Source organism: Phyllobates terribilis, unplaced genomic scaffold, assembly GCF_046119375.1.
Source record: "Phyllobates terribilis strain yellow unplaced genomic scaffold, ASM4611937v1 Scaffold_3__8_contigs__length_932513732, whole genome shotgun sequence".
Classification (NCBI taxonomy): Eukaryota; Metazoa; Chordata; class Amphibia; order Anura; family Dendrobatidae; genus Phyllobates; species Phyllobates terribilis.
Window position 1 is genome coordinate 512130865 of NW_027362763.1, and position 23425 is coordinate 512154289.

The 23425-nt window shown below is 41.2% G+C and overlaps 1 protein-coding gene across 17 annotated transcripts in view; it reads right to left on the bottom strand.

Moving 5' to 3' along the window:
* Positions 1–1277: 1277 nt before the first annotated feature.
* The window catches only part of PTPRK (protein tyrosine phosphatase receptor type K), a 381227-nt gene continuing 359079 nt past the window's right edge, over positions 1278–23425 (bottom strand). For 9 of the 17 annotated variants that reach the window (XM_073676048.1, XM_073676045.1, XM_073676040.1 and 6 more), the window contains 8 exons: positions 23201–23336; positions 20871–21029; positions 16663–16836; positions 15336–15467; positions 14863–14988; positions 11026–11189; positions 9347–9482; positions 1278–2418 (listed from right to left, as the gene is read on the bottom strand). In XM_073676048.1, the coding sequence (XP_073532149.1) occupies positions 2365–2418; positions 9347–9482; positions 11026–11189; positions 14863–14988; positions 15336–15467; positions 16663–16836; positions 20871–21029; positions 23201–23336 (1081 nt within the window). In that variant the 3' untranslated portion in view covers positions 1278–2364. The remainder of the gene's footprint in view (positions 2419–9346; positions 9483–11025; positions 11190–14862; positions 14989–15335; positions 15468–16662; positions 16837–20870; positions 21030–23200; positions 23337–23425) is intronic. The other 8 variants (XM_073676054.1, XM_073676055.1, XM_073676057.1 and 5 more) reach the window with 1 other exon arrangement.

Consider the following 23425-nt stretch of genomic DNA (forward strand, 5'->3'; position numbering starts at 1 on the left):
AGTTTGTAAACTTCAGTGCTGTACCGCAGGCTAGCCTTTATGTTACACGCATACAATTAATCCAATTCTCAGGATGTAAAACGGTAATAGGCGGCCGGTTTAGACAGGTATGCCAGCAGGCAATTCTATAGATGAATAGTAAATACAGATTGCTTAGGTGCCACGCTGTATAGCACAGAGGTAACAGCTGTTGGCTAATGTCTGCATAAAGTTTAAATGTTTTCTATTGTCCGGGTAAAAATATTCACTTAAGTAAAATAGTTCTTTTGGGAATGAACTGACAGGTAAGAGTTGGTTTTCTCGCCCGTGGCTCTGTTGTGTACTGAAGAACACTCCCGGTACATGACTTACAATGCCAATGCACAATATTTGAAAACTCTTGATAAATGTATAAGCACCTGGAGGTGTAAAGAGATTAATCACAATAAACTACTTGCTGTACATATATTTTGGTAATTCAAACTTAAGCAAAAACTGCATCTACATTAAAACTGTGGACAAAAATATTGCCATAGCTGTAGTATGCAGAAGTAGGTCTCCCAGAGATAGCATTGTTCCTGGTCTGGAGTGTTCATGAGTATTTGATAGAAAAGGGAATCTGTTGGCACAGAATGACTGTTTAAACCAAGCACAGGCGCTCGGTGCATCATAGCATGGCCGAACATTTAAGTGCACCTTCCCACCTACTTTTTTTTTTTTTTATCTATCTCCTCCCTTCTCTGGCTCTATAAAGCCAGAACTGTCAAAGAGGATGGGAGGGTGGAGATAGAGGGAAAATAAACAGGTGGGAAAATGCAATTAAATGATTGGCCCCGCTAAGTATGCAGCGAATGCTTGTGCTTGGTTTGAACATTCATTCTGTGTTGACACATTCCCTTTAATTGCTATACTGAGGAATGCTTAGCATTTGCCAATATCATGTATCATGTATTATTAGAGAATGGTAGGATGTAGTTAGTTATCATACAAATGTTAACAATTCTAAAGCAAAACTAATAATGTACACCAAAAACACTAGGGTATACATTCATAGAAACGGGGGGAAAAAACCTTTATTTGTACTGGATGCTTATATTATTGTTATTGATAATATACAACACATCTTTATATAAAATATACCTACTGCAGATGGTAACATTAAGAAACTGACTCCAATGTAGACAAGAGTGAGATATAAAAATACAAAGAAAAAGGTCATAAAAAGCCAGCACAAATTGTTGGCATAAATCATAATTTCAATATTTTTTTCGGCAATCATGGGACAAGTGACACACCTGGAATATTGTATTCATTTATTTCAATTTACTTTGCCAAGAGCCCAAAGCTTACAACTTTGTAAACATCAAGACACATTTTCTTACAATGTGCTAATCAAATGTTCTCAGGCCCAAGACCATAATGTTGCCTTCTCCTCCTCTTAAGAGTAACTCAACGTTCCTAACAACTGGCCTGGGATTCAGATCTCGAATTTGTAAGCGTAGATTTCCCACGTGGTATATGAATAATTGATCTATGGTTACTAAATATCTTGGTGGAAAACTGTAGATCACTTTGGTCCTGTTTTTAAAGAAGGTCCAGAACCAAACAAATTCACATAACTTGTGTTCACCAGAATGAAATACAACAAAACATCTTTAAAACATTGCTCTCGGGTTAACGCAGAAAACAGTTTTTTTTTTACTTACACTCGTTACATACAAAAATAAACCGCCATCGTTTTCAGCAAAAAAAAAAAAAAAAAAGCTTTCCTCAGGAAAAAAATGATTGTTTCTTCAGCCGTCAAAATAAAGGAATGTAAATAAGCAATAAATACAGAGTGTGCTTCTCCATATTGACATATTTACAGTTGATTCTTTGGCTTATGTTTGGGATTCCTTTAAAATAATATATATGGTACGATCCAGGCAGAAAAGTACAAAAAATATTAAGCCAAGTACAGTTCCATGATGCTTGAAATGTAGAGAGAATTACAGGAGTTTACTGTCTAATCTGAATTTCTTTGTTAATCATTTTAGACAAATTTTATTTAAAAAAAAGAAACTGCCACATTGTAAATAGATACATGCAACATACTGGCTGGAGAGTTGGCTTGTGAGGCGGCTGCATATACAAATACATACAAATCCTGGAGAGACTGTCCAGTTCTCGGATCCAGCAGTGTGATCATGTGGCACTAAATTCATCAATACTGTCTCTACAGTCATATAAACAGCTCATGTCCTTTGTATGAAGATACAGAAAGTCATAAGAAAAATACTTTTTTTCCTTTGTTTTTGTTTGCTTGGTTTAAAACTTAAAAGGTCCCATGTAAAAATCCCCCACTGCACAGCTGGAGTGATGCTTGTCCGCACTTGACACATCCAACTATGATGATTCTAGGTATTCCAGTGAAACATCGTAGCAGAAGCGGTACTGTTCCTGTGAAATTAAGAATAATTGTTAGTAGAATGAAAAGGATATTCACAATATATGTCATCACTGTAAAGTTAGGAGGCTGTAGTGAGCCAATAAGAGAAGTCATCCAGGTTGTGGTGTTGATGGACCTATCTAGCTTAATATCTCTTCCTGGCTAGATTTTGTTTTTAAAAAAATAAAAGACTGTTTTATTTACCCTCCCTGGATTCAGTCTTGAATCTCTGCTGCTGCACTCGGGTGTCTGCAGGTCCGAAGTTATGTTGATAGTACGGTAGCCAATCAGTGAGCTCAGCAGCTTGGAGCGAGTTATGCCCTTAACTCTAGCAGAGCCGCTAAGGTCAGTTATTGTCTGCAGCACTATCGAAGTGACGTCAGGGCTGCAGACAATAGCAGACACCGAGTCCACAATGGACCAGAGGAGGGTGAATAAAGGATTTGCTTTTAAAAAAAACCTGCAGTCAGAGAACAGGGTTTTTACACCACCCAAAAACTCCTTTAATCCAAGTCTCACACTCCATATTGTCTACAAGTATAAAGCCGCAGCACACTATTGAGAAGCTGTGGCAGGATTGCAGCAGCTGTTTCTATCCTCCTCCTGCTGCACTATAACACAGGTTTATATCTTCCCTTCCCTAACTACATCCAATGATAACAGCAACTCCTCTGTGTTTCCATGCAGCACTGTATCATTCCCTTCCCCCCACACAGACACACAGTCAGGGGTATCTTCCTTCTTCCTGCTGAAAAGCAGAATGTCACACCTGTCAAAATGGGAGACAGAAGGAGGCCCTCAACTTAAGCCTCTTTTTTTAGAGCCTCTATCACAAAATTTGACAGCTTTTTTCTTTTTCCCTTTGCTAGATAGAATGATTATATATATATATATATATATATATATATATATATATATATATATATATATATATATATATATATATATGATCTCATTCTGGATTTTGATCTCCTTTCCCAGGGAGAAGAAAAAGATGGTTTATTACCATGTTTACCTTCTCAATTTCTGAAAACACAGTGATGAACCAGCAACTGTGTATGAAGATGAGGAAGCACTGTCAGTGCTTCTTCTAGACCCTGCGGTCACATAATTGCAGGGTATAGGGAGGGAAAAGGAGCTGCTGGGTCCTAGAAGACCCAGTCAGCTCTCCTATGCTAGAAGTTTAAATACCCCTGTAAGGGAAGCTAATATACCAGTCCCTGGTACAGGGTTAATCAGCAATGCAAGAATTTATTAATATGTTAAAATGCCCACCAAAGGTCTTTTACATAGTGAGTACAAAAAAATGTAAATAAAGAGAAAATCATATATATAATAAGTTTGTTTTTTTATGTATTATATATACACACACGACCATTTTAAATTGCTGTTTTTAGTCCTGCACCCATTGAAGAAATATGTCTTTTATGATCATAAAAAAAGGTTAAAAATTGACCCATATTTTCTATTTTCCTTTACATTTTCCACTTATATCAGCAAAAGAAAAAAACAAACAGACAAATTACACAAAAAATTAAGCCCCACGTAGCACAAAATAGGGGGAAAAAAGGAAAGGTAAAAATAATAAGAATATCTGAAGGAAAATATTTTAGAGCATTTATAAGCTCATGTACAATAAAACTCAAAAACTGGGTAAAGAGGACCTATGTTAACAAGAAAGATTAGCATACATTATAATGAAAAAGAGAAAAATACACTGCTCAAAAAAATAAAGGGAACACTCAAATAACACATCCTAGATCTGAAGGAATGAATTATTCTCATTGAATACTTTGTTCTGTACAAAGTTGAATGTGCTGACAACAAAATCACACAAAAATCATCAATGGAAATCAAATTTATTAACCAATGGCGGCCTGGTGGAAAAACACACTACAGGCTGATCCAACTTTCATGTAATGTCCTTAAAACAAGTGAAAATGAGGCTCAGTATTGTGTGTGGCCTCCACGTGCCTGTATGACCTCCCTACAACGCCTGGGCATGCTCCTGATGAGGTTGCGGATGGTCTCATGTGGGTTCTCCTCCCAGACCTGGACTAAAGCATCTGCCAACCCCTGGACAGTCTGTGGTGCAACGCGACGTTGGTGGATGGAGCAAGACATGATGTCCTAGATGTGCTCAATCGGATTCAGGTCTGGGGAACGGGCGGGCCAGTCCATAGCTTCAATGCCTTCATCTTGCAGGAACTGCTGACACTCTCCAGCCACATGTGGTCTGGCATTGTCCTGCATTAGGAGGAACCCAGGGCCAACTGCACCAGCATATGGTCTCACAAGGGGTCTGAGGATCTCATCTCGGTACCTAATGGCAGTCAGGCTACCTCTGGCAAGCACATGGAGGGCTGTGCGGCCCTCCAAAGAAATGCCACCCCACACCATTACTGACTCACTGCCAAACCGGTCATGCTGAAGGATGTTGCAGGCAGCAGATCGCTCTCCACGGCGTCTCCAGACTATGTCACGTCTGTCACATGTGCTCAGTGTGAACCTGCTTTCATCTGTGAAAAGCACAGGGCGACTTTGCCAATCCTGGTGTTCTGTGGCAAATGCCAAGCGTCCTGCAGGGTGTTGGGCTGTGAGCACAACCCCCATCTGTGGACGTCGGGCCCTCATAGCACCCTCATGGAGTCGGTTTCTAACCGTTTGTGCAGACACATGCACATTTGTGGCCTGCTGGAGGTCATTTTGCAGGGCTCTGGCAGTGCTCCTCCTGTTCCTCCTTGCACAAAGGCGGAGGTAGCGGTCCCGCTGCTGGGTTGTTGCCCTACTACGGCCCCCACCACATCTCCTGGTGTACTGGCCTGTCTCCTGGTAGCGCCTCCAGCCTCTGGACACTACGCTGACTAACACAGCAAACCTTCTTGACACAGCTCGCATTGATGTGCCATCCTGGAGGAGATCCCACAGGAGACCATCCGCAACCTCATCTGGAGCATGCCCAGGCATTGTAGGGAGGTCATACAGGCATGTGGAGGCCACACACAATACTGAGTCTCATTTTGACTTGTTTTAAGGACATTATCTCAAAGTTGGATTAGCCTGTAGTGTGTTTTTCTACTTTAACTTTGGGGGTGACTCCAAATCCAGGCCTCCATTGGTTAATAAATTTGATTTCCATTGATGATTTTTGTGTGATTTTGTTGTCAGCACATTCAACTTTGTACAGAACAAAGTATTCAATGAGAATATTTCATTCATTCAGATCTAGGATGTGTTATTTGAGTGTTCTTTATTTTTTTGAGCAGTGTAGATTATGACGTGGCTAGTGTGGGTTCCATTTAGGTAAACTGTGCCATGAGAGTTGGCTCAAATTGATACATCTGTGTTCTCCACACCTTCTGTATCTGGGGATATTTCTTAGAAAAATGTGCTCAAGTGTGTGCTGGAAATGTAAAGCCATATTTTTTCGATATTGAAACAGTATGTATAAATCACATTAGCTTTGACTTCATAGCCAGGCGGCATAATAAAAATGAGTTAGGACCAGATCCTCAGCAGGCACACTGTTATAACACTGGAGCAGTTATTTCTAACTCCTGGATTCAGGAGTTGGTAGGAATAAATCAGGTTTACTACTATGGGCAATGAAGTTGCTTAACTGACATGTGGTAAATACATAGAAATGATATTACTTGGCAAAACGCTATTACATTAGTGAGCGTGTAATAATCTATCTACCTGATAGATTATTGTGATTAAAGGTGTATTTTCACAGTCTGTTACTGTGCATTCCATGCGTTTTATAGCAAATTAGTTTTGTGAAGTGGTTGATATAAGTGCAATGATGCACCGAAATATTAAGAAACAATTGCCAATTTGATGCAATTTCTTTTGGACATACTAGAGAGTTTTCATAGGATCAGCGGTCCTGATGCCTCCATTATTCTTAGTCCAGTAAACTATATTAGTCAGAGCAACCCCCTGGTTTGTCAAGTGATTTGTTATAATTATTGCTAATTTCTACCGCCGCTGATTTACATATAAGCAATTTCACAGTACATATTGCAGAATTGGAGAGATGAAAGTAAAACTATGAGGTTTGCAAAATGCAATTAAGACTGATTCCTTTGTAGGTACAGGATTATTAAAAGTCAAACAAGTCCTATTTTATGTTTCACATCCCTAAAAACAGCCATACATTACAGAAAGAAAAAAAAAGAATAAAAGGAGCAAAGAAATGAAAAAAAAAAAATAAATAAATAAGTGCAAAGAAGAAAAAATAATTAGAAAACAATTATCCAAACAAACATTATTTCTCATTAACTACACAGCTCATTTGAGGAATGTTTGCTTAGCAGGATTTCCATAATTTACCCTGGTTCCATTGTTCCCTTAGCACAGTGATATATGCAGGAGATCCCAGGGGCCAGTTGCTTTCTCTGCAAACACTAGATCATTATGAGTTGATGAACCTTATTAAGCAAACATAAAATGTTACGCTGGAACACACAGGATATAAATGTGCTTTGCCATTCTAAAAACGACTCTTTATAGAAGATTTTTGCTGTTTTTTTATGGCTACAGAAATATTTGCTGAGTGAAATAGATTATACCCATTTCTTTAGTCTATGTTCTAGCTAAACATTTGCCCATCGAGTTCTAGAAGTCTAAGTAGACAAATTCAATAGATAATGGTACCATCAAGCTAGTAAAAAGTAACCCGGTACTGCATGGATGAAACATCATTCTTTAGAGGAGAATATACCGTATATTTAGTTGCAACATTACATATACACACTTATTATGCTGTCTACAGATGCTATAAAGCAGGGGTCTCAAACACGCGGCCCGCGGGCCGCATGCGGCCCCTGAGGCTGCTTTATGCGGCCCGCAGGCACAGACCCCTTGACGATCCCGACCTGGTCCAGGAGGAGCCGCCGACAGCAGCGCTGCATTGCCGCACAGAGACTGTTTCCCAGCACTGCATTTCCAATGCCAGCCGCCGGCCAATCAGAGGCCAGCAGCTGATATCTGCGTGTCGGCGCAGCGAGTATGACGTCATTGCCATATGCAGATGTCAGCTGCTGGCCTCTGATTGGCCGGCGGCTGACATTGGAAATGCAGTGCTGGGAGACAGTCTCTGTGCGGCAATGCAGCGCTGCTGTCGGCGGCTCCTCCTGGACCAGGTCGGGATCGTCAAGCGGTCGGACTCTGTGGTGCCTGCGGGCCACATCTGCAGGAAGGCCGCCGAGGGAACGGAGGACAGGTGAGAATCATCTTTTTTTTTTTCTATTTTATGTGTGTGAAGAACAGCACAGGGGGCACAGAGCCACAAGAGGGGACCTGGATGGGGCACAGAGCCACAGGATGGGGACCTGGATGGGGCACATAGCCACAAGATGGGGACCTGGATGGGGCACATAGCCACAAGATGGGGACCTGGATGGGGCACATAGCCACAAGAGGGGACCTGGATGGGGCACATAGCCACAGGATGGGGACCTGGATGGGGCACATAGCCACAAGAGGGGACCTGGATGGGGCACAGAGCCACAAGAGGGGACCTGGATGGGGCACAGAGCCTCAAGATGTGGACCTGGATGGGGCACATAGCCACAAGAGGGGACCTGGATGGGGCACATAGCCACAAGAGGGGACCTGGATGGGGCACATAGCCACAGGATGGGGACCTGGATGGGGCACATAGCCACAAGAGGGGACCTGGATGGGGCACAGAGCCACAAGAGGGGACCTGGATGGGGCACAGAGCCTCAAGATGTGGACCTGGATGGGGCACATAGCCACAAGAGGGGACCTGGATGGGGCACATAGCCACAAGAGGGGACCTGGATGGGGCACATAGCCACAGGATGGGGACCTGGATGGGGCACATAGCCACAAGAGGGGACCTGGATGGGGCACATAGCCACAAGAGGGGACCTGGATGGGGCACAGAGCCACAAGAGGGGACCTGGATGGGGCACAGAGCCACAAGAGGGGACCTGGATGGGGCACAGAGCCACAAGAGGGGACCTGGATGGGGCACAGAGCCTCAAGATGTGGACCTGGATGGGGCACATAGCCACAAGAGGGGACCTGGATGGGGCACATAGCCACAGGATGGGGACCTGGATGGGGCACAGAGCCTCAAGATGTGGACCTGGATGGGGCACATAGCCTCAAGATGTGGACCTGGATGGGGCACATAGCCTCAAGATGTGGACCTGGATGGGGCACATAGCCACAAGATGGGGACCTGGATGGGGCACAGAGCCACAAGATGGGGACCAGAGCCACAACATGGGGACCTGGATGGGGCACAGAGCCACAAGATGGGGACCTGGATGGGGCACATAGCCACAAGATGGGGACCTGGATGGGGCACATTGCCACAGGATGGGGACCTGGATGGGGCACATAGCCCCAAGATGGGGACCTGGATGAGGCACATTAGTACAAGATGGGCGCCAGGATGGGGAACGTTGCCACAGGATGGGGACCTGGATGGGGCACATAGCCACAGGATGGGGACCTGGATGGGGCACATTAGTACAAGATGGGGACTTGGATGGGGAACATTACTACAAGATGTTTTCCATTATTACTATATGATGCTAATTGTAAGACAATATTACTGTATGTGGCCAATTGGGGGAAATAAAATTGTAAAAAAAATAAAAAATAAAATAAAGCATGAAAAAATATTGGGCACTAAAAATGCTGTTTTATATGTAAACTAAAGTAAACACAAAAAAGTGCACGTTTATTATCGCCACATCCATAACGACCCAAGCCATAAAAAAATAAACACGGCAAAAATGTTCAAAAGGTGTATACAAAAAAAATGGTATCACTAAAAATGTCACATTGAACAAAGAATGCGGCCCCCCAAATTCAAATTTTTTCCATGTGCGGCCCATATACCCAGCCGAGTTTGAGACCCCTGCTATAAAGGATGAACACAGACTTAGTACTCACCGGAGTCTCCACCATATTTGGCTTGCTGTTGCGTAGTGTTTTCACAGCATGGAAAACGTCCACCACATTTTGTCTCTTGATCATTTCGCACACAATACTAATGGCGCAGAACACACCGCTTCGTCCTCCACCATTTCTTGATCGAAAGAGAAAGGCATTATAAGTCATGGCTTACAATCAATAGATAGGCAATAGAGCTAAATCATACAATTAGCTAATAAAGAAAAAAAATCACTCAAGAGCAGAAATGAACAGTACAGGCAAAATTCGAATTTGCCTGTACAAGCAATTGTCCTGTGAAATTCTTCTCAGAAATTATTCTCCAGTAACTGATAATGTTTATTATTCTCTGGGGTCTCTTCAGACACTAGACCATTATAAATGCAAAATGTAAAAGAAAAAGAAAATTCTACCTGCCTTACCGCTCCCCACCCTCACCCATCCGTTCCCTGTTGTATCATCTAAATTACCACCGTGACCGCTGAATCCCAGAGCCTCTTCAGGCCAGTCAAGCATTCACGGGTTTGATGAATCCCAAGACTGTTCTGTGAATGCACTCAAGGCCACGGTGCACATTAAGACGTCAATACCTTAGAGGTGCTTGCACAGAACCCTCCCGGAGCCTTATCAAAGCCAGAAGTCCTGGCCCAGCGTGAAGAGGCTCAGAGGTCCAGCACTTGCAGAGACAATCATAAGATTCAACAAGTGCTGAATGGGTGACGGTGAAGAGCAGAGGGGCCGGAGAAGTAAGCACTAAGGTACGTAAAGCAATTTTTTTTTAATCTTTTGACAGCTCTTTACAGTACAGCAAAATGGTGGCCAGCGGCGGAAGATAATTATAAAAAAAAATCAGCATTTTGGCAAACATGGACTTTTGTAATATTCAAGTAGATTAAATTCCACTCTAATATATTTGCCCATCTCTATTAAACAGCTTTTCCACCCAAATTAGCGTTCCAGTAACTAACTGCCACAAAGTTGTCTTCATCACTTCCGGCTGAGAAGGTGTCAGTTTGTCACTGGTTGCTGAAAGGCCAACTTGGGAAAAAAAAAACCCTGCATGCCTTGTTTATACATGAAATAAAAAAATGACACCCCAAACCCAGAATAAGTGGTGGGGTAATCAAACCATGACCACTATGCCTTGTTTATACATGTCTAAGTAAAATGTGGATAACAGTAATTTAAAAAAATAATATTTGATGCACAGAAACTATTGGATCTGACTGCTCATGGAGTTGAAGAAGGCATGTTAGAAATTTCTCTCCTACCCATAGATTTTTGTGTGGGTAAATATCACTAAAATAAAAATAAAAAAACTAAAAACACTATTGACCCATATATGCTTCCCCTTCAATGAGGTCCCTGCTTGGAAAGTTTACAGCCACTACAGAAATGTTTTAGGCTTTATGTATTTAGCAAGTAACAAAATAGATAACTTTGTTCTTGGTTTTCACAGATATATCTAACCTTTAGAAAGATTAAGAGCATCGCTCTATCCCTACCTATATAACAAGAAGGCAAATAAAGCTACCAAAATAAAGCAGATACATTATGAGATTCTCATTTCACACCTTTAATCATGTATCAGATTCACAGGCCAAGTCAATAAGGACATCCATTAGAGAGCTCACAGTGACAGAGTAGCAATAAATGATGGCTATTAGTCGTTAACTCACAGGCAGTGAATAATGGTACGTCCTTCTCCTTCATCACATTCCTCTTGCCATTTCTCAACTTGTAAAATCAATTTTAGGAAAGATCTTTTGGAATTTGGCACCTCTCTATGAGCCGCCCATCCTAAGTACTGGAACTGCTGTACCATCAGATACCCTTCTTGAGGCTGTCCAAAGTAAAGAACATGAAAATTAATGTTTTAGTCAGCCACTTCCCACAATCAGATAGCAGTTATACTCTGCGGCTGAAAATGTGTATCCTTTTAAAAACTAATCTACTGACCAATGTCATATCATAGTGCAATGTTGTTATGGCTTGCAAAATTATTCACTTAAAGGCTTCTCCATGTAAGATAGAATGGAGTCCCTGATATAATTCAAACTGCAGCCCATTATAGTCTCCTGATAGTAGGGACATGCACCTCCCGAGACCAGTACCACACATATCTCAGTCAGCTGGGAGCACGGCTGTGATATGTGAAGAAATAGGTCTTAACCCACATTATGGTCGACGAGGAGATCTCCAGCTTCATAATCCTCTATCAGAGGAGAACCGCTTTATAGCAGTGCACAGAGACTGACTGCTCCCAAATGGAAAACAAACATTGAGGAGGATGAAGCTGGAGATAACTCCCTTTGTGCTCAGCGAGGAAGAGATATTAATGCATTTATGTCGGCCGTGCTCCCATCCGTCAACTAAAGTATGTGTAATACAGCTCTAGTCAGTTGAGACACAGGTCTCGGGTGCAGTATGTCTTCAGTCTGCAGCGTCACGTGACTAGGATGGGCTGCTGTTTGAATTATATCAGGGATGCCATTTTATCTAATTCGCGGAGTCCCTCTTTAACCAGTATGCTTCCTTAACATGTATACCTAGGAGAGCATCACAACAAAGCATTCACTGCGCAACTAGAAAACCTTGTACGATTACTTACAATAACATTGATATATTATTGCCATATTATATATGAATTGGTCATTATTGGTCATAACGTTATATGACCAATTTCCTTATGTTAACTGGTGCTCGGTACAAACATTGCAATATAAAAAAGCTAAAACAATATAGACACTACACTAAATGTAGACATTAGAAGCCTGTCTATTATTGGAGGTATAAACAAAACTTTTTGGTCAAACTAAAGTTCTAATTGCATCTTGAAAGGAGATATTGGATTATGAAATTAAGAATGATCAGATCCAACACTTATTGATCAATGCATCTCAAATGGAAGTGGGCCGCAACAGTTGTTGTTGAAGCATTGCTGGGGAGAGTTTTGACAGAAGCGATCATTGACGGCACACACCTTTAGTTGGATTTATCAATCCCTGATCTGAGCACAAAAGGAAGTAAAAAATGCAACTAAATTAAAGTTCTGCAGACCAGAGAATCAAATTAGATGTGAATTGAGTGTTATTTTGAAAGTTAACACATTATATTCAGAGATGGAGGACCACTACGACCAAATACTGACTGCTGAGTCCCAGTAGAAAGCTTTAGAAGCCCTACTTTAGATAGTGGAGGACTATTTGTTTTGTGTAATCTTTTTTTTGTTCAGAGGTATCTGGCATTAACTTACTCCCCATTCCCTAATGAAACTATATTAATGTGATGCAGAGCTGGGCATTCAAGTGTATGTGGTAGCTAGGAGAGATCGCTGCGGTCAACATCTGATGTATATTGGCACTTAAACTATCTAAGGGAATTCAAAAGTCTATTCAGTACTATTTTTGGCTCATGAAGCATCACTGAAACTGTACCATTTACACTTTACCTCTCTCTGGAGAATAATAAAAATAATAATAATGGAACAGCTTTTTACGAACAAATTAAAAAAACAAAACATAGTAAGTCATACAGATTATAAGCAATATATACAGTAGTGTTCAAAAACAAGAGTTAAGCACAAAATCGTTATACTAGTCTTTATTTCCATGCATTGGGAACATTGCACACTGTTTTCTAAATCAAAACATGAAGAAATGTATATAATTTTTAACCACTTTACAGAAAATAAAAAATGAACATTGGGCTGTTCTAAAAAATAGCAGCGTCTGCATTTGTCTTTTATTTGAGGATTTAGCATTCCTGTGAAATCACTAGCCTAATATTTAGTTGTATATCCACAGTTTTTTTTTTTAGAACTGCTTCTCATATATATTGCATAGAGTCAACCAGCTTCTGACACCTGTCAACTGTTATTCCAGCCCCGGATGCTTTGACTACATCCCACAATTTTTTGGCATTTGTTGGCTTGCCTCAGAAACGGCATTTTTGATGGCACCCCACAAATGTTCTATAGGATCAAGGTCCGGGGTTTGGGCTGGCCACTCCATAACCTCAATTTTGTTGGACTGGAACCCAGATTTTGCTTGTTTACTGGTGTGCTTAGGGTCGTTGTCTTGCTGACACACCCATTTCAATGGCATAACCTCTTCAGCGCAACATGACCTCTTCAAGTATTTTAATATATGCAAACTGGTCCATGATTCCTGGTATGCGGTAAATAGGTCCGGCACCATAGTAAGAGAAACATGCCCATATCATTATGTTTGCACCACCACGCTTCACTGTCTTCAGAGTGTACTGTGGCTTCAATGCAGAGTTTGGGGGTTGTCTGACGAACTGTCTGCGGCCCTTGGACCCAAAAAGAACAATTTTACTTTTATCAGTCCACAATATGTTTCTCCATTTCTCTTTAGGTCAGTTGATGTGTTCTTTGGCAAATTGTATCCGCTTCAGTATATGTCTTTTTTTTTTTTTTTTTTTTTTTAACAGTGGGACTTTGCTGGGACTTCTTGCTAAGACATTAGCTTCACACAGGCATCTGTCACAGTACTCACAGGTAACTTGAGACTGTCTTTAATCATCGGCTGAACCTTTGCCATTCTGGCTATTCTTATATTCATTTGAATGGTATTCTTCCATTTTTGCTTTCCATTTTAAAGCATTGGAGATCATTTTAGCTGAACAGCCTATCATTGTCGCACTTATTTATAAGTTTTACCCTCTGCAATCAACTTTGTTTTCTAAGTATGCTGTTCTTCTGAACAATGTCTCGAATGACCCATATTTCTTAGGCTTTCAAGGAAAAATGCAAGTACAACATGTGCAGGCTTCATCCTTAAATAAGGGCCAACTGATTCACACCTGTTACTTCACAGAATGTTTGACCTCACTAATTGAACTCCACAATGCTATTATTTTGAACACACCCTCTTTCAATTAATTAGTCAAATACACGGACTTAAAAACATGCAGATCATGAATGCTGAGTCTGTTGGTTTTCTTAGAATCTACTGCACCAACTGGTAAATTGTAGTAATATAATTTATACCAAAAACAGTGATTAATCTGGTCACTTATATTGGACTGCTACTATTCTGAACACTACTGTATCCACAATCAGAGTATGTAGATAAATACATTAGCAACATCAACTATGGACTTTAAAATTATAAAGAACAAGCTCTTCCAGCTTCATTGAAAAATACAAACATGATTTTTTTTTTCTATTTTTACACTTTTCAGAAGTTGGCAATTCTTCCTGGATGTCCACTGCAGCAAAAGCAGCATGATTCTAAACTAATCTAAAGTCCGTTTATAAGGGATCCTGGCCATCCACTTTTATTATTTATAAAAATGTCCCCATCTCTATTGACAGCATTTCCCAATAGTGAATGTGTCTGTACACAGTCTGACACTGATCAACATTAGTTGTAACATCCAAATGTCAATTTATTTGTAATTTCTAAAATTAATAAGTGATTGCCTAAATGCAAGGTCCTCTTTAATGACATGACAAATTTCATGCATTTTTTCACTTTTTACTTAGTTACCCGTGTTAGATTGCATATTCTGAAGATTCGGCTGATGACATCACAATCCATCGAGCACGACATGCATTCCACTTGGATTGGGCCGTAGCGCAGCATTCCCTCCTCTGGCCAGTATTGTGGACAACCCTGTGGGTCACAATCCATACCTTATCAATTTAATTATAGTCCACTTTATACAACATAGACTGCACGCTAAGGCTGTGGCTACACGGTGACTGCAATTGTCAGATGCAACTATGTGATTTTGCGCTAAAAAAAAAAAAGACCAAATCACAGACAAGTCGCACGCACATTGCATAGGACTTGCATTGAAGTCTAGGACAAGTGAGTCACTTGCGAAAATTAGACATATTTGGAAACATTTGAGACTGTTTTTAGTAGGTCGCTGTGCGACACCATAAGAGATGATGTCTTGATTTGAGCGCAACGCGTTACTGCGTAGCCCTAGCCTAAAAACCAAACAACAAAATGACCTGCGTCAAGTCCACTTCATTCAGCATTACTAAGGACGAGCAGCCGTAGTCATATACTAATCTCCAGAAATCCTTCACAGTGTTTGGCAAGGGATGCTGTGTGACGATGAAGGCAGCTGGCTGTCTGTAGCTCTGTCAAAGAGAGAAAAAAAAAGATGAAGACATGCATTTAGCAAAAAGAGACAAAGGGCAGAAAGATGGACAGGTCTGCCAATATGGGCACGAGAGCCAACAGCTTTATATTTAGATGCTTCTGTTATAGCTATATAGAAGGTTTACACAAGGTTCCAAGCTGTCGGAAGCATAAAAGGATGGGAAGATTCTTACACTGATCCAGATAGGAAAGCCATTCAGAGCCACTGACACCGATGCCCTAAAATCACGGCGCATTAAGTCCGTCACTATGGCATGGAAATGATTTGAGCCTGATGCATTGAACACATCCAGCACGCCATTCCCCGATGCATTTTATCACATTGAGCGTCACTTAAACAATTATGCTAAATGAAACAAATAGCGCTGCCTCTTCTAAATGCAACAGAAAATGCTCTGCCTAATGTAGTTCATTAAAGTCTCCATTTACAACTTAATGTATCCATTAATTATTCAGCGTGAAGAATCCGTGAACTGGAATTGAGTAAACATCGCAAAACAAGCCATACCGCAGCTCCGTGACATGCAAACAAGGATACATGCTGCTGTGGAGTTCGCCAATTACGGCTCCTTATATTCTTTTTTTACTTTACATTTTCCACTTGTTATTAAAAAACCGTGTTACTTATACCTTTCTCTGTAATTACACATCACTTTCGTCACCTTCTTTACGCTGTGCATCGAGCAATCAGCATTAACAGAACAGCTTGGTTCATTGAGTCTGTTCTCTAGAAGTGATATTCGGCTTCTGAAGTGAGCAGATGTGTAGGAAATTGCAGAGCGATGCACACGAGAAGCAGAATTAAGGTATATGACAAGTAAATGACATCTGGGAAGAAGTGAACGCCTGTCACCCACACAGTAGCCTTTGAGGTTCAACCAGATCTGTGGACTAACCTTGAATGCTACTAAGCTCTACATTAATAGCTACAGTGGAAATAAATGGACCATGTGAAGGCATCATTCCCACTAGAGGTGAACCCTGAAAATGACAAACAACTCGCCAACGCTTCATGGGAATTCAATTTCAGTGAACGACAACAGGGCTTTAATTACTGCCCATTAGTTTCCTATTTGTTTTGGAATATTTCGCAGCACAGATCCATCAATCACAGTGTATCAGGCTCGATTCCTGTCCTCTACATGCATCACGCAGAGAGAGAGGTCTCCTTACATCCACCAGGGCTGCATTGATGTAATTGCTGCTCTCCCCATCTATGGTAATTAAGAAAGGCAGACATCTGTCAGGCGGCAGCAGGTCCATGAAGCGGTTCTTGTCATGGTTCCTTGGTAAGCAGGCTATACTGCAGTCTTCGGCCTGTAATCTAGGCGTCACAGAATTCAGAGTCTGCAGGAGAGAGAGAGTCATTAGAGACAAAGTACTGCTCTTAGTGAATATTGGGACAGGAAAAATAGCTTCTATTTGTGTGGCACCAGTAACGTGGCTTAACTTCAGTAATAAACGTCTGTAATTCTCTTAAAAAGTATCTGTCAGAAGGATCAACCCTCCTAAACCTTGCATATGGGCACGCAGGTCATAGGAAGCTGAATAAAATTATATTATGGTAGCTGTAATCAGATGTCTTTTTCAAGAGAAATACAAGTTTTTCTTAAAGATGCGCCCCATGAATATTTTTTTTTCAGTAAAATTCGTGTGTGTGTATGGTGTACAGTGTGGGTGTATTAATATACTCACCTACCGCCACACTCTCCGATATGCAGCGTCATTTTCCTCCTCTACTCTGTGACGTCACTGCTTTTTGAGCACTCTACTCGTGAGTCGGAAATCTCTTTTACAATGTAAGCCTATAAACGCTTCATACACTTACATTGCAAAAGCCACTTCCGGGTCATACAGAGCGCAGTGTGACCCGGAGAGTCTGCCGAGTGGTGACGTCACTGAGAAGAGGAGCAGAACATCTCTGGATCCCGAAGAGAGCGATGGTAGGTGGGTATATTAATACGAACACTACACACCATACACATATACGCACATTTAGTGAAGAAAATTATTCATGGGAGTGCTTCTTTAATATGTAAATCAGCTGATAAGAACTAAGGGCCGGACATAATCTCCCGGAGAATCTGCCTCCAGAGCTTATTAATAATGACAGCAGGTGTTACCCGTGTGAGACATGTAATGACTGACAATCTTCCCTTGTGATCTATATAGAAGGACTGCAGACTTGTACCCTTAGGCTGAACAACCCCTTTAAGCAGTTAATAACTAAATGAATAAGAGAGAGACCGGTTATGATGAAGACTCGCATACATATCTATGCTTCGCTTTGAGTTCATGGTCAGGAAAGCGCAATACAAATCCTTTTTTCAATAAAAATAGTTTATGGCCACTAGTTTGAAGGCGTATTAAAAAGCTAATCTTCTTCTAATATAATAAATGTAAAATACTCAATTACCAGATCCAGGAAGTTTGGAGATGGAAGGGGAAGAGGGAAGGCCTAGTGCAAAAATGCACTGTGCTCATATAGGGTATTTATTATATGTTAAGGGATACTGCTTATTTTATAAATGGGTCTAGGTCATTAAAGTTTAATTCAATAGTATCATATGGAAAAGGGATGTGCACTTCAGATCTAGGGAATACAAATGATACTTTTCCTGCATACGACAGGAGGAATGATGTATGTCATATTGTTTCATTGATCTTTTTTTCAAACAACCTCTTATGTTTTGGGTATCATTTCTTGGTGTTCATTATAACGTTCTTTAAGTGTACATCCTCATTTTTTTTTCCATTTTCCTGCATGTTATGGAGACATGTGAAAAGAAAAAATTAAAGGAAACCAGTCACATTCTACATGCAGTCCAATCTGTGGACGGCATGGTATAGAAAAGAAGAAACTGAGCAAAATGAATGGGTTTGTTGGGAAAGTTTCAGTAAAATATGCAATATATTAACTGAAATCCCTGGTGTTTGTATCCATGAGTCCAGTGGGCGGTCCTACTCAGTGACTGACAGCTATCTGCTTGCACACACATACAGGGAAGTTGTCAGTTACTGAACAGGACCGCTCACTGGCCTTGTATGCAAACACACACCAGGGAATTCATTGAATAAAATGTTTTACTGAAACCTTTCCGAAAATAATGTATATCAATCTGATCAGCTCCTCCTGCTCTGTAACAGCCTGCCTGCAGATCAGATACTATTTCCAACAGGACCGGACCCCTTAAAGGAGCAGGGACGTCCACAAAGAATACCTGCCTTTTACTACAAAACTCTGTGCTCTTTTAGTTTTTAAAGCAGAGATTTCTTCATCTCACGGTGGTGAAGCAACTTTTTATCTTTTTACTCTATTTTGTTTGGAAAAAGATAAAAAAGTGGCAAACATAGCACAAATATGCAAATCTATAGTATAAAGATACTTCTAGTGATTTGAGGCAGTGTCAATGTACGGAATTCCACTTGTTCTGACATGTTAGAAGATATGGGTACATAAAGATCCAGCTAAAATGTACTTTTTAAATTTAATGGAAACCCGACACACCTAAAGTGTTCTCAAAAGAACAAATAAGTCAAAATCTAAAAAGTAGACTGAAACATGAAGTAAACAACATAATGAAAACCACTTGATTGATATAAACAGAGTGAATGGCTGTTTTTTGCAGACTATTGATCTTTCTGGATATCTGAGCATGGTGACTTCAATTCTAACATCACAAGGTTCCTTGTACAGCAATCTGCTGACTGACTATTCTAAAGACTCCAAATAGGGGCCCAAAATCAATTTACAGTCACAAGCCACTATTATTGGTTTTTATTAAATTTCATGCAAAGAGATGACTACTCCTGACATGTGAATTACATACACAAAACAAGGACTTGATTCAATCTAAAAACATCTTGCTTCGCCCACTTAAAGGGGTTTTTTGGGCTTCAGCGAAATATCTTCAGTCACTCTATGTGGCTGTAGATTGGCAGATCGTGATCGTGTGCATTTTGCACACTGTCAGGAATCCACTTTATTGCCAAGATTAAGTAGTCATCAAGCAACCGCAAGTATGTGATTTGCATACTTAAAGGGAATCTGTCACTCCCTGGCACTTATCTGACCTCTAATATGAGCATACAGGTGATAGAAGTGTAAATCTATACATACCTGCATGCCTCATGTTAGAGGTCTAGTTGCCGTGAAATTACTTTTTAGTCAGTGAAGTTTCCGATGCTTGCGGGCCCGGGAAGAAATCCACGCCTACTGTGGTAATTAAAATATTTGCCCCTCCCCTGCACGTCATAGTGCCCTGTGATGTGCAGCTGCCGCGGCCAGATCCCGCGCACTTCGCTTTTTACAGAAGGCACACTTGTACTTTGTACTATGCAGTCATAGTACTGCAGGGATCTTGTGCGCAGGCGTCGGTAAGTCACAGTGTCTCACCGATGCTTATGCGCACAAGATCCCTGCAGTACTATGACTGCATAGTACAAAGTACAAGTGTGCCTTCTGTAAAAAGCGAAGTGCGCAGGGCATGGCCACGGAGACTGCATGTCACAGGGCACTATGACGTGCAGGGGAGGAGGAAAATATTTAAATTCACACTGTAGGCGTGGATTTCTTACAGTCCCCAGTTCCGCAAGCATCGGAAACTTCACTGAATAAAAAGCCATTTCACGGGAACCAGACCTCTAATATGAGGCATGCAGATAGAAATGTAAATCTATACCTACCTATCACCTGTAAGCCCATATTAGAGGTCAGATGAGCGCCAGGGGGTGACAGATTCCCTTTAAGGTCACGTGCCAACTAGCTGCTCATCCACTTTTCTCAATATAGCATTGGGGTCACATTATGACTAGCAACTTTTCTTGCTTGAACTGGAAATAGAAGGGACTCCTGACAGTGTGCAATAGCTATTTGGAGTCACAGAGAGACTTCAGTAATTTATGTGGAGCCCATAAAACGCTTTTAACGTGAAGCTCTATTTTGCGTGGAAATTGTGTTTTAAAAATCTTGTATTTTTGCTTGCTGCCTTTGATGGCCATATAGAGACCCTGCTAAAAAGACAAAAGGCGAGAGCAAGTCTTTCTACATGAAGAGGATGAAGATGGCTTCACTGGAGCTTTGAACCCGTTTCTTTATACTCAAACACTGTACATACCCAATACAAGCTATGTACATGTCTCTTCTTGAAAGGAGCCACAAAAGTAGGGCATCACTTTAAAGCACAAAACGTACATTCATTTTCATCTATTAGCTGGATTCCCAAAATGCAATTTGGGATTGCAGCATTTTTTCCAAAATTAAATTTGTTTCCCCACATTGCTAAATACAACTCTAAAGGAGAGCATATAAGCTTGAAGACATGAAATGTACATTAAAATACTTGCAATACGTTAAAGAAAGAGAAGCCTAGAATACATACTGATAATACCTGGAATTCATCTTTGAGATGTGACGAGTTGGTCTGGGAGTCTATTCTGATCATGTCAAAGTAGGCAACTTTAAATTCACACACTGGAATGGCAGTCTCTCCGCATAAGCATGCTTCAAGGATGGCATCGTGGATGAAGATATACTGCTCCTATGTACACCGGGAAAGAAAAGCAGAAAAGCATTAAAGAGGACCTTTCACTGGATTGTTTTTATTTTACCTGAGCACCTACTCCAAATGCAACTATTTTGGAACAGTTTTTTTTTCTGTGCCCCTCCGTTCCAATTAAATACCTTCCAGTAATGAACATGTACATTTTTTTTTCAACCAACTGAGCGGATGCCACAGAACTTTGCTGTGGTCGTTTACTTTTTCTCCTCTACAACAGAAGTCCTGTGGTACACATCCAGTGGTTGAAGGGAAATTCTGCATCTTTATTACAAAGGGGCATAATTTTGTAACAGGAGCGCAGCATAAAATGAAAAACTGCTCCTGAATCAGTGATACAAGGGCAAGTGGAGGAGGTGATCACTTTAAATGTGTAAGGTCCGCTTTAAGAGTATGTGCACACTACGTTTTATAGACCATCATTGTACTTCTCAAATAATTCAAGTAGAAGATGCTTCAGGAAAATGGAGGCAGCGTTTATTCTCCTGAAGTTTCTTTTTTGGTGTCTCTTGAGTTGGCTTTGCCTCCAGCATTTTTTACATCATGTATAGAATAGAGTATTTTTCAAGCCTTAAGCGGTTAAAAGAAGCTAAATAAAGAGTGAACATATGCATTATTAATGGACTTCAGCTCAATCTCGAGCCACGGCGACTTGAAGGATGAACGCTGTGTACGAAGATCGATCTTGTGCAAGCCTAGATAGGTCCACCAGGGTCTTATCTTGATTGTATCAAGCCATCTGGTTGATAGTCTTCCTCTTCTTCCAACCATGATGTCCTTCTCCAGTGATTGCTCTCTTTGTAAGATGTGTCCAAAGTAGACAAGTCTTAGCTTGGTGCTCCTTGCTTCTAGTGACATGTCTGGCTTGATTTGTTCCAAAATTGATTTGTTTGTTCTTGTTGCCATCCATGGTATTTGACAACATTCTTCTCCAGCACCACATTTCGAAGGCATTGATTCTTCTGTCTTGTTTTTTTCATCATTCAGGTTTCGCATCCATATGTTACTACAGAAAAAAACAGACTATATAAGAGCTGTCTCTTAGTCACCAGTGAAATGTTGCTTGATGTGAAGAACTTGTCTAGTGACTTCATTGTTGATTTGGCCATAGCTATTCTTTTATTGACTTCCGGTGTCGTTGCTGCATCTCGATTGATCATGCAAAGCAAGTCGATATGACATGGCAGTGCATATGTCCACTTTTTTTGCTTTTCAAGTGTTGAAGAGAGTTTCAGAGCAGACCCACCTGAAAAAGACATGGTCATGTGCACATACCCTTAATCAATTTTTTTTTTATTTTTGTGTGCTCAATTCTCATGCCCCACCCTCCCCCCAAGTAACAAATTCGAAGAATATCCTGAATACAGAGCAGCTTTAATATTTGGTTAAAATACAAAGATGCAACTCCATGTACCTTAGAGTAAAGCCCCCGTCTCACATAGCGAGATCGCTAGCGAGATCGCTGCTGAGTCACGGTTTTGGTGAGGCAACAGCGACGTCACCAGCGATGTCGCTATGTGTGACACTTCACAGCGATCAGGCCCCTGCTGTGAGGTCGCTGATCGCTGCAAAATGTCCTGGACCATTTTTTGGTCTTTGCCCTCCCGCTGGTCAGCACACATCGCTGTGTGTGACCAGCGATCAGGCTGGTAACCATGATAAACAGTGGGTTACTAGGGGCACACGCACTTAGTAACCCGCTGTTTATCATGGTTACCACTCTGCTACGGTGAGCGGTAACCTCCCGCTCACCGTAGCAGAGTGGTAACCATGATAAACAGCGGGTTACTAAGTGCGCGTGTGCCCCTAGTAACCCGCTGTTTATCATGGTTACCTGCCTGCTCCTGCTTCAGCAGGCTGGTAACCAGGAGCAGGACATCGTGGAAAGATTCTTTCCACGATGTCACTGCTCCCCTGATCGCTGGTGAGCCTGCCTGTTTGACATCTCACCAGCGATCACATAGCGACGCAGCAACGATCCCTGACAGGTCGTATCGTTGTCGGGATCGCTGTAGCGTCGCTAAGTGTGACAGGGCCTTTAATGTTGTCCACTACTAGGACAACCCTTTCGCAATCCGTATGTTTGCCTCCAGTAAAGTAATAACACACACTCAGTAGTTGATAACCCCTGTAACTGAAAAGTAGCTAATTACCTCTGTTTGAACCATGTTGATTCGGCGAGAACGCAGAGCTTTGACACAATTATAGATGTCTACTACTCCTTCCCGCTCTGCCATGTCCAGCATGATATCAATAACTATGTAACAACCAGTGCGGCCAGCGCCAGCGCTAGGAAAAAAAAAGGACACGATAGCATGGACATACATGGCAAAACATCTTTGATAAACAAGAATTTAATGTAGGATAAAGTGTAACTT